This window comes from Camelina sativa, chromosome 3, assembly GCF_000633955.1.
Source record: "Camelina sativa cultivar DH55 chromosome 3, Cs, whole genome shotgun sequence".
NCBI classification, from domain to species: Eukaryota; Viridiplantae; Streptophyta; class Magnoliopsida; order Brassicales; family Brassicaceae; genus Camelina; species Camelina sativa.
In genome coordinates, this window is record NC_025687.1 from 4557089 (window position 1) to 4568240 (window position 11152).

Consider the following 11152-nt stretch of genomic DNA (forward strand, 5'->3'; position numbering starts at 1 on the left):
TTGTAGATTTATTACAAGAAAAAGGCCCTATGGAATCTGAGAGAATATACCAAGAATGGAGAAGAAGATCATGAATCCGGCTGATACTTGAATTACTCTTCTACTACCAACCCTTGTTAAAGCCAATAAACCAGCATTCTCCCTACAAGGATCATCAAGAAACCGTTTGAACATCATGTTGTTTTCGAATAAGAAAGTCTTTTTCTGGTTTTATTTTTGTTTTGGAGTTTAGAGATGAAACTGTGTTTACTTACACAGACACGGCTGTTGCATTTCCTGCTCCAAATAATCCACATAGAAGAATTCCAAATCCCTTATAAACAAGAGAACCACATTAGTATTGAGACTGTTTTGATGATTCAATAGATATAAATAGTTTTAAGCCTTATATGAGTTTCATGGTGTTTTTTAGTTTCACCTGCCAACAGATTCCACGGCTCAGCACAGAAGGTGGGATTGGTGTTGCACTTGCATACCTTGATACAGCAATGTATGTCCCTGTGGACTGTTCCAGTGATCACAGTCACAAGGATCAAATACATAAGTATGCCTCGAAGTTTTTATAACATATAGTGGAAAAATAGGAAGAGAGATTTAGGGTTTGACCTCAACAAGAGAAACGAAAGAAGCAGCCATGATAGCGAAAATATCTCCTGCATTAAAAGTAGGAGTTCCCCATTGACTAGGATAAGGCACTCGAATCCTGAATCAACAAGCTTAGCATTACAAAACCGGTCTAGGTAAACCAGAAGAATATATAAAATTTAATGATCTATATATACCATGGAGCGGCGCTAATGATGCCAGCATGATCAGGTCTGCAACTGATTTGAGTATCGATTCCTGTGTTACTGTAAGCCCCACCAATGGTGAGAATGTATGCATAAAGCCATACAATGGCCACTGAAAATATCACAGCAAACCGGTGGAAGAAGATGGAGAATCTTTCTACTTGCATCAGATGAGGAATGTACTGCAGACACCAACAAACTGGTTTAAAAACCCACAATTTGACAAATTGGTTATGGGAAGGACATTAACCTGTGAGAATAGGATAAGTAGTATGATCTCAGGCAGTCCAATCTCAATGCATTTTGCTAGCTGTAATGAGCAGAACACAAAACTCAGGAGTTTAAAGTAAATACTATCCAAGAGCATACTTAACTCTATGAGCATGTATATGTATAAATACCATAGGGAATCCTTGTTCATATAGCCCAAAGCCGGAAAATGCTACAAGAGGCACAGCTGATAAGGGACTCAAGTACCTAAAAAAAAGAGAAACAAAAACAAACAATGTAGACCCGAAAACGCCATCATCAAGAAACAGAGGAATCTCTGTTTTACATGCAAGGGATTCTAACCTTACTACATTGCGCCAAAGGCCGCTGAAACCAAGAAGGATCTGAAGAAATGAGGCAAAAATAAGAGCACCTTGTATTCCACGCATGATCTTTTCAAATTTCTGCAAACAAGGAAACAAAAGCACACCTAGTTGACTTAGTAACAAAACTTACACAAAACAAAGAGATAATGTAAATAACTGATTTCCTCCTTCACCAACCTCTTGAGGATCCATAATGTCATCGTACCGAGTAGCTAAGATGATTGACATTGTGGTTGGCACATAGGTGTAAGAAGCACTAATGACAGCAGGAAGACGTGTCCCAAACCAGATTTGCAATAGCGTGTTGAGTCCAGACACAAAGAGCAATGTCTGAATCAACTTTACCTTATCTTCCTGCATTTGAGTCAAAAGACAACCAATTTTACATACCCGAGACAGTCTTATGTCTTTGTAACATTTTCTTATAAAAGACTTACGTTTCTTCCATCAATCTTTGAAGCTAACATTGTTGGAATGAGAACTGTCGTTCCAAGCATCACTAAGTAGTGTTGAAACCCCAGAAGTATTGTCTCCGCTGATCCCAACAAAAATAAGGCTAATTTTAGAAATCTTTAGTTTTTCACAAATTTTGGTCATGGTAAGTGAAAAATATGTGAGGAAGAGCTTACGCCAAGGAGGAGAAGTTGTGAGGCAGTAAGTGATACCGTAAAGTTGATCCTTTACCGGATGGGGCTGAAGATCTTCCTGTTTCTGCGGCGGCTCTGCGTTTTCTCCTGCCATTTTCTTCTTCTGCCGGTAAAACCCAAAACCTCAAGAAAATAACATAAAAAGGTGGAAAGCTCGGAACTTCTTGGATAAACCCAAAATGTAAAAGTGGGTGAAGCTTGTTGTGTGGATCTTCAACAAAACCCACAAAAGAGAGGTGGAAACCAAAATTATGATCAAAGAAGTTTAGAAAATATGGAAACTGAAACGCTCAGAAACTGAAAGTGAAAGAAGGAAGATGACGAGATAAAAAAGAGTGTTGTGTGTGGGTGTTGGCAGTGTCGCAGAGAGAATAAATGTAAGGAACGTTTTATGGAAAAAGAAAGAGTTTTGTAAGTTTACGTTACGACTCTGAAGAAGAAAAAAACTACAATTGAGGAAACCAAAGGGAGAGAGTATGACAAAACATAATGAAAGCTTGCATTGAATTTGTTGAAGAGCGTGAATGACTAGTAGTTTTGAGTTTTTTAATGGTGTAGTCAAAGAAATTAAACATCTACTAGTCAACTATATGATATTATGATTCTATTATAAATTAGAAAAAAAACCTTTTAGTAAATAAGTTTCTTAATTAACTTTGGCCTCATTTATAATTATTTCAAAAAGTAAAAACCACGTTAGATATAGGTTTTCGCATTATTTCTCTTGCTTCACGTTTCTGTCACATAATGGCTTAAAATAACAATGAGTCAAGTGTAGATTCTGACGAGTGATATAGAGTGAACCCTTATTGTCTTTTTAAAACCATTTTGGATTTTACTTTAACAAGTAATGGTTAAAGTAAATTTTAAATATATGTGTTTCAATCTTCACCGTTGGAATTACACATGAGGGAGCATACAGTAATTCAAATTCAATGCTGTTAATCAACTAGATTATATCCAAAGTTAGACAAGTGTTTAAAAATTTTAATCATTTTCGTAAGAGAATATTATAAGAACAAAATATAAGAAGAAGAAATTTGAAACCTTACTTTTCAACCGCTAATATGTTACGTACATAAACTTATATCGTAAGAAAAAATGAGTATTTGAGAGAGTAACAATGTGTGTTTTTAATAAATAAACAAAAAATCAGTTGCACTCAGCAGGCATTACTTTGTATCTCGACTTATCACTACAATAAGAATAGAACATTAGCTTCCTCCTAGCCCAATCCATGGCATTGATCTGATTCTTCGACAACGTGGCAAAATCCTGACCATCAACAGGGTCCAGACTCGAAACCGACCCGCCCGACTTGGTGCATGGCCCGGTCCCGGTAGAGGAGCCGTTGTTAACGGAGCAGCCACTTAACTCCACGTCAGCTACGGAAACCACGAAGGGGCTGTACTTGTAGTTGACAGGGTACTTACCACCTTTAGTGGCCCACTCTGAACCGTCCCAAACGGTGACGTATAGAGACATCGGTTTAGACGGGTACGCGCTTGTGAAGGCTCCCCGGTTCGGAAACTGCCTAACCGGAATGTTGTCTACCAAAAATCTGTAAAACCCATTCGCCGGTTTAGTTAATTGACAATTAGGGAATCACAGTTAGATTTTATTGAGTTTCTTTCTGTTCAACTAAAATATTATTTAAGTATTAAAAACCAATCCCTAAATATATTGTATTAATCTAAGAATATCATCAACTTGTATCTTTGTTTTTGTTTGACAACATGCATTAGGTGGAATTTATTAATTTGTAACTTTAGTAGATGACAAATGGTCATTAATTATGCTAATTAGTCTAATGTCATGTCAAATCTAAAAAATTGAACTGAAAATAACATTCTAGTTACTACCTCCATGAATGCATTGTCTTAGGATATTCATTAGGGATTCATGAATATATAATGTTTTTGTTTGTGTTGACTTTTTCTTGGCCCAAAACCTTTCCTTTTCTTATTTTGAATGACAATAAATAATACTTATATTCTTAAGAAAATAAGAAGAAGATGATCATAGCCATGACTAATGCGTGAGTGTGACTTACACAGTATGGTGGGAGTTCCAAATGAGGGTATAGTCGTGAAAGGCTTGCGTTGGATCAAACCAAAAGTAGAACTTCTCCTCTCTTCCCGTTCTCGTACTTCCATTTGCATACACATTCGTTTGGATCGTCCAATCATCTCTCCTACTTCTACCCAACAGTTCTATGTCTATCTCGTCGTGGCTTTTTGGATAACTTTCTGCGTTTGATAACTGCATGCATATCGAAAATATACATTAGTATATATCTTCAAAAGAAAAACTATATTTGATGATCTCAACACTACTCATTTTATAACTATAAATCATATTAATTATACGTACATAGAAAGCAACCACAACACCAGAGGCAAATCCAGCAGGAAGCTTGAGTCTTGCACTGAAGAAACCATATTGATACTTGTTCTTTGACATCAACCCAGCTCCTGCAAATATGTCAATATCATATATAAAATATATATATATATATATATATATAAGTTCTTTGGATAATATGCATAAGGAAATCACTAAAAAGAAGGTTATACTAATGGGTCATGCGAATCCGACCATTCACGTTTCTTTAGGTATTAAAAACTAGTGTACGAGAAATTAACTTACTTGACTAAAGCAATTTACAATGTTTTCTTATATATATATATATATATTTAGTTAGGAGTCGATCAAAAAATCAGAAACAGAGGTAACAAAATCAGAACAGGACAGAATTGAGTAGAGGAGAGTTGTAATACCAGATGATTTGTCGAGAGTGAGCTTTGCTAGGGAGCCATTGACTACAATATTGTGATCCCCGAAACGTCTGGAGAAGCCACGTTCAATGGCGATCTTACTAAATTGATCAGTGAGGCGAGTTACGCTTGGTGTTGTGAATTTCCTGCTGTGTGAAGAAACAAAAGACAATGAACAGAGACAAAACACAACTGCTGTTTCCCAAATAATCTTCATGTTGTACTTCTTCATCAAAGACGCCATTCTCGTTTGTGTTTGATTACTGATTAGTTTGTATATATTATGTTATCTGTGTCAGTGGTGTATATATATAGAGCCATAGAGGTAAGGGTGGGACAGTGAGATTGGGTGAATTGGGTATTTGACACAATGAGTTGTAGACAAGCTGGCTCTTACCTCTGTTCTGATTGATCCTCGTTAGAAAAGAGACCACCATAATGGACTCTTTTGTCTTGCTAGTTGTTAGTTGTTACTGAAGAATGTTCGTAAATAAATGTCTCAATCTATTAAAAAAAGTTAAGAAAACGTATAAAATAAGAATTCATGCATGTGACGACGTTGGCTCCGTTCAAGAGTTCCCAAGTGATTAGTTTGGCTGTTTATGATTCTTCGATTATCATAATTTCAGAATCAAATCACTAGCAGCATACATACACTTCTCCATAAAATTTCAGAAAAGTTTCTTATTATAGGATCATAATGACCAAAGGAAAACATTGAATTCAATGTTGCTGCAGCACATGTCAGACTAACACACTTTTTCTTTCAGGTTTGGGACATATGCATGTGGGCAATTCTGTTTCCCTCTTTCATTGATTTGATACAATTAAATTTTGCCTTCATTAATTAAAATTTATAAGACTAAACCTTACTATTATACACACATGCACACATACACATTAACGTGTCTATACGACTTCACGATGAAGTGGGCATGGTAATGCTATACCATGCTTTGACTTCTTCTTTCCTCTTTTGCCACTTTTTGTTTTATCTCCCTCTTTTTGTATAGAAATAATTAATTTGCTACACCTTTTGTTTGTCTTGTTATTAAATTGGATCAGAACATCTTAACACACCGAATGTATTTTTGGAATTATTTGATAAGACTATTCTAAACAAAATGTAATTTGAAAACTAGTATATTAATACGTATAACTTTAATTTTTTTGGCATATGTAACTCATATTTTTCTTATGAGAATTCTATATTTGACAGTCTTTTTTTTATGGACTAGTTAGTTTCTTAAAAAATAACGTTTAACTTAATAATAGTTGAAATATAACAGTAAACCTTTTTTGTTGATTTTTTTTTAAAAAATTGTTAAAAATAATAATTATTATTGTTTGATAAACTGAATAAAAGAAGAGACGAAAAAGGACAAGAGAGTTTGTGATGTAAACATAAACAAGTTGTGACATGCAATTCAATACAGCAACTCTCAGGCTGGCAGTTTACAGATGGTTCATATCAAACCTTAACCAACCAATCAAATCTGCATTTTCAGCATTCATTTATAATTGATACTTATGCCTTATTTTATTTATTTTCTTCTTGATTTTATTCTTATTATCATAGATATTGTTCTTATGAGTTTAATTTTAAATTCGGCGGGCAACATCACGTATCCTCTCTTCTTGATCATGTCACCCTAACAAACTCCACAACACACAATCATACGTTTACAAATATTTTTATATAAAGATTACGAGATCTATATTATTATTTCTAATTAATTACTCATATAAATATTACTTCCTCAGATTCCAATAACAAATTGATAATTCAAATTAGATGGTTGCGGTAAAATATTTTCTTGGTCTGTCATTAGGTAAACAATATGAGTAAATATATATAACGCGGCGCATATCTTACATAAACTTTAATGGGTCTGAACTTCCTAATTGTCACACTCACACAACAACTCACAACTAGGTGTGTAAGGTAGGGTTTGTTTTATCCAATTAAACAAAAACTTAGTTGTTTTTAATGTGGAAGCGATCATTTTTTTTTTAACTTTTTCGTGTTGTTAGAATATTTGTGCTTGATTTATGATGCTAGATGCAAGTTGCAAGACCTAGTCCTGATAAAAGACGATCTACGATACTTTGTGTTAAGATGGAATCGTTATAAACGGGCAAGGCTGGTTAGCCTTTGCCCTGACAAAAACGATTATCTGGGCTTATTATGGGGATCTATAAGGATGGGCCAAGTGTGTATGTCATGGGGGGAGAGAAGGATCGGATCAGCTCTGACTATGTTAAACAGAATTATATAGATCATAATCAGATAATGACTAGTAATTTAGTATTGAAAATAAAACTTGATTAATATATTGCTATCATTATATTATTGTAAATTTTGTAATCCTTGAATGTAAAACTAACTTTAGCTTAAGAAAACAACTAAACGTCCACAAGGAAGAATAGAGAGAAAACAGCTAAACATCAAACGATTAACATAGCTTTTATAGCTTAAATTTTTACTTCGTGGTAGGAGGAATTGCGCCTGCAATTCTTGAACATTGCTCTTTCAACATTGGAGGAAAAAATGGATTGATTGGGAGTTTCGGCAAGCAATTGGCTTCACCTTCCAAAAATGCTTTGCAGCAAGCTGGACCAATGTTGCCAAATCGTCCACTAAGTATGGCTTGAGAAATTTCTGTGATACATCCTGGAATATTCATCACAGATGACCAACATTTTGCAATATCGGGGAATCCTGGCATGTTGGGACTGGGTTGGAATGGAAAAGGAAAAGGAAGTTGTGGTAGCTGAGCATTTGTGGAGACAACAACTGATACGATCACTAGAAGAACAACAACATTCTTGATAGACATAATTGAGAAATCTTAGAATTGATAAAAAAATATTATAACTCTATGTGAAGTTTGTTTTGTTGATTGATGAACAATAACAAGATCCTTGCCCGTTTATTTATACGAAAACAGTGCTTATATGGTATTAATTGTGATGATCAAAATGTCTTGGAGTCTTAAATTAGTCGTTTTCAAATTAAAACAGAATCAAAACGTCCGATGATGAAACGGACGACAATGATTAAATAGTATTAAGAAGACGTGTCCGATAACTAAGCTAGTACATCTTAATGAAACCGGTTTATAATCCTTCGATTTAATTTTAAATTGTGGTTTGATTCTAATTACAAATTAAATGGCATGAAATTATAATGAAATGTAATGATATTTCGTGATGGACAGCCGAGACAAAGTGGCACGAAATGATGATGTTCCCGTGATAATTCCAAGTAAATGCTCTACCAAATAAATCACAACTGACAAGTACATACATGTTGCTTCTTATTCGTTTTCCTCTAAATGAATTTGGGAAAAAAAAAAAGAAAAAAAAAAACTCAAAGCAAGTCCATAAAAAATAATCAACGGTTGACTTTGCCTTTGAATGATTAGTTCTTGCATTTTTATAAGAGATGGTCAGAATCGACAGTCCAAGCTGATAAACTAAAGAGTACCACCTGGAAATATCCTACTTTATAGCATCTCAGGTATGGTATTTCCAAAATAGTATATCTAAAAAAAAAACGTTGAAGGTGATGAAGCTTCAACAAGCCATAGATCGGGCATGGTAATTTCCGGATAATAACAATAATGGTGATTAATTGGTTACTTTTACTGTAACATAAGGACTACTTGTGACATGATGTGATTATAGAAAAAATATATCCAAAGTACATAATATAATCGACTGATAACATAAACGAAAGAAGTAATCATGTTAAGGATTCGATTAAAAGACACAAGAGTATAACGAAGTTATCTTATTACACCATGTTTTTTTTTTTTTTCAATTCCGTGAGTTGCTATTTGATATGAGGGATTAATTATTTGTGGAATGCTATGGATATAGTTACACAACCCACGATAAGTTAACAAAGCAAATTGTGTACTACTTGATCACAAATCCCAAAAATCATATTCATTCCCATAAGTTTTGTAATCAAAATGCATACAAATAATCAGATAACATAGTATCGGTTTCTGTAAGTATCTCAACTATCTAGACTAAGTCATGACATTAATCACTCCTATCGAAAATTTAATAAAAGAATTTATGATACAATTGGAAAAAATGAACGAGGAAATATCCTATATCTGTCCCTTACACATGGGGTCGTACCAAATGTCGGCAGACTCCATGCACGTAACTTCATGACCACGTGGATCCTCACACACTCCACTACGATCTACGAAGCAACCTCCATCTTCCTCGTTTTCGACGGTTCTGATCACGTGGCACACTGTCAATGGTCAGGGTTTCCAAGTTACATTAACCAATTATATATCGCCACGCGTCTAAAAAATTTGTCAACTCTTTATATAATTTCCCCCACCTTCCATGTCGCCGTGTTACTCGAAAAAACAATCACAAACATCCAAAAACAAACTTTGATCTTAAAAAAGTCATAGCAGCATGATCCATACTAAGACCGGGTCAGGTCGTCGGATCCTGACTTTTCCGGCTGTGCAACCATGCGAATCAATCTCCATAGTCACCTTACTCGACTCACTCATTCAACTCGCCGGCGACATTCTCGCATTCAAGTCGAAACACTTCTCCACAAATAAACAAAGCTTCAGAGAAACTCTAAGGCGGATCCAAAACCTAGTTCTCGTCTTTGAAGAGATCCGGATCCGAGTCGGGACTCCGAGACGCTATTTCCACCACGACTCTGCTGCCGTCTTAAGTCTCAAGGAGATCCACGTCATCTTCCAGAAGCTCAAGTTCCTCGTAGAAGACTGCACAAGAGACGGGGCTAGGCTATGTATGATGATGAACTCTGATCAAGTCTCGGATCACCTACGTGTCCTGACTCGATCCATATCCACCAGTCTTAGCGCGTTTCCCGTCGCATCCGTTGACTTACCGAACGAAGTCAACGAGCTGGTTGACTTAGTGGTGCGGCAAACTCGTAAGTATGGAGTCGAACCTGAAACAAATGATATACGGGTCATGAGCTCCGTCAATCGGATCCTTGCTCTGTTCGAGAACAGAGTTAGTCCAGATTCGGATGAAATAAACATGATCCTAGATTACGTAGGGATCAGAAAGTGGAGAGACTGCGTCAAAGAAATCAACTTTCTCGGAGAAGAGATAGCTGCGGAGCGGTTAGATGAGAAGAAGAAGAAGAAGAAGAAGAAGAAGAATAGTAACGTTCGAGTTGAGCTTCTCAGTAGCTTAATGGGGTTCATATGCTATTGCAGATGCGTTATACTTGGACGGATCGAGAGAGATGATGATCATCAGCATCATAACGTAGATAATAGTGACAAAGACCAAGACTTGATTCGAGGATTAAAAGTTGAGGATCTCCTTTGTCCAATCTCACTAGAGATTATGATGGATCCTGTGGTTATAGAAACAGGGCACACATATGATCGGAGCTCCATTACAAAATGGATCGGATCCGGTAACGTCACGTGCCCTAAAACCGGAAAGATTCTCGCGAGTACTGACTTGGTTGACAACGTTTCCGTGAGGCGAGTGATTTATAAGCACTGCAGAACAAACGACATCGTTTTGACGAGTATTGTTGGCCAGAGAAGGAAGACTCAAGACGATGTGGTGCCGGAGAGTTTGGCTGCAAAGGGAGCTGCGAAACTCATAGCAAAGTTTCTCACTTCAGAGCTACTCAATGGCGGCGAAGAGATGATTTACAGAGCCGTGAGAGAGATTCGTGTTCAGACCAAGACAAGTAGTTTTAACAGGTCTTGTCTGGTTAAAGCTGGTGCCGTGAGTCCTCTCTTAAGGCTTCTTAGCTCCGGAGATTCCAAGATTCAAGAAAACGCAATGGCTGGGATCTTGAATCTCTCAAAGCACGTTACTGGTAAATCCAAGATTGTTGGAGAAGGGCTAAAGATCATCGTAGAGATTCTCAACGAAGGAGCTAAAACAGAGACGAGACTATACGCTGCTTCTGCTCTGTTCTATCTCTCTTCCGTTGAAGATTACAGCAAACTGATCGGAGAAAACCAAGATTCGATTCCGGGATTGATGAAGATCGTTAAAGGAGAAGATTACGGCGGTTCGGCGAAACGCAACGCGTTGCTCGCGGTTATGGGTTTGTTGATGCAGTCTGATAACCATTGGCGTGTTCTCGCCGCCGGAGCTGTTCCTATACTTCTTGATCTGTTGAGATCGGAAGATACCAGCGGCGAACTCACGGCGGACTGTTTAGCGACGCTAGCGAAGCTGGCGGACTATCCTGATGGGACGATTGGGGTGATCCGACGTGGCGGTTTGAAACTCGCGGTGAAGATTTTATCTGCGTCGGATGTTTCGCCGGCGGTGAAACAGCACTGTGT

At 36.7% G+C, this 11152-nt stretch overlaps 3 protein-coding genes and 1 pseudogene across 3 annotated transcripts in view; 1 reads left to right on the forward strand and 3 right to left on the reverse strand.

Moving 5' to 3' along the window:
* Nucleotides 1–2486, reverse strand: part of LOC104768971 — a 3637-nt pseudogene extending 1151 nt beyond the window's left edge.
* On the reverse strand, nucleotides 3061–5073 carry LOC104768980 (probable xyloglucan endotransglucosylase/hydrolase protein 33). The gene is made up of 4 exons (XM_010493090.1): nucleotides 4815–5073; nucleotides 4408–4508; nucleotides 4088–4296; nucleotides 3061–3595 (listed from the first exon to the last, which is right to left on the reverse strand). The coding sequence occupies exons 1-4, from the start codon at nucleotides 5053–5055 to the stop codon at nucleotides 3187–3189; spliced, it is 960 nt and encodes a 319-aa protein (XP_010491392.1). The 5' UTR covers nucleotides 5056–5073; the 3' UTR covers nucleotides 3061–3186.
* On the reverse strand, nucleotides 7188–7700 carry LOC109132199. Its single transcript, XM_019243382.1, has one exon. The coding sequence runs from the start codon at nucleotides 7649–7651 to the stop codon at nucleotides 7295–7297; it is 357 nt and encodes a 118-aa protein (XP_019098927.1). The 5' UTR covers nucleotides 7652–7700; the 3' UTR covers nucleotides 7188–7294.
* Nucleotides 8879–11152, forward strand: part of LOC104778661 (U-box domain-containing protein 18-like) — a 2856-nt gene continuing 582 nt past the window's right edge. The window contains exon 1 of the mRNA XM_010503111.2: nucleotides 8879–11148. Within this exon, the coding sequence (XP_010501413.1) occupies nucleotides 9261–11148 (1888 nt within the window). The 5' untranslated portion in view covers nucleotides 8879–9260. The remainder of the gene's footprint in view (nucleotides 11149–11152) is intronic.